General features: G+C 44.0%; 1 protein-coding gene across 1 annotated transcript in view; it reads right to left on the bottom strand.

The window, feature by feature from the left end:
* Positions 1-621, bottom strand: part of jmjd8 (jumonji domain containing 8) — a 37,369-nt gene that overhangs the window by 1,415 nt on the left and 35,333 nt on the right. Inside the window, exon 7 of the mRNA XM_032537568.1 lies at positions 428-495. Within this exon, the coding sequence (XP_032393459.1) occupies positions 428-495 (68 nt within the window). The remainder of the gene's footprint in view (positions 1-427; positions 496-621) is intronic.

Here is a 621-nt window from a genome sequence, read left to right as displayed (position 1 = left end):
TTTTATATAGACCTTAGTGGTCCCTAATACTGTATCTGAAGTCTCTTTTATATAGGCCCTCATATTAATGTGAAAAAACTTCATAAAGGGACATTTTCATGCCATGGGACCTTTTAATAGGTCTGGTGTAGTCTGATTATGTCATTTGCAAAGGGGAAAACAGGCAAGTTGCCTCAGCAACCAGCTGAGTTTTGCCGGAATTTGCTCACTAAGATCAACAGACTACGTATCAGAAACTTTACTTTTAGCATATTTAGTAATTCGGGGTTATACTTGTAAAACAGCAGCGTGATACTTTCTTCTATAGGAGATAAAATCAGGTTTTTACTATGAAAACCTGCTTTTCCGCGTGGCCTTCCAGGGTTTCCCTATAGAGCTGAGACTGGTTTCGGGATCACGAGACACGGCTCGGGAGGAAATGGATCACCTTTCTCCCGTAGATGACTTCGGAGTAGCCGGGGCCGTGCCAGTGGAAGGGGACTCCTGTTCCCGGACCTGAACGCAACACAGAGAACTGAAGGCCTGATCCATTTGAGTCACAAAAACACTAAAAACAGCCGCTGCAGCGTGTTCAACAAAACATTTCAGACGCAAAGAGGTCTTAGACCACTACTACGCTCT

The sequence above is a fragment of the Etheostoma spectabile genome, chromosome 15, assembly GCF_008692095.1.
Source record: "Etheostoma spectabile isolate EspeVRDwgs_2016 chromosome 15, UIUC_Espe_1.0, whole genome shotgun sequence".
NCBI lineage: Eukaryota > Metazoa > Chordata > Actinopteri > Perciformes > Percidae > Etheostoma > Etheostoma spectabile.
Note: the sequence above shows the minus strand (reverse complement) of the source record. Positions and strands in the feature narration are given on the sequence as shown.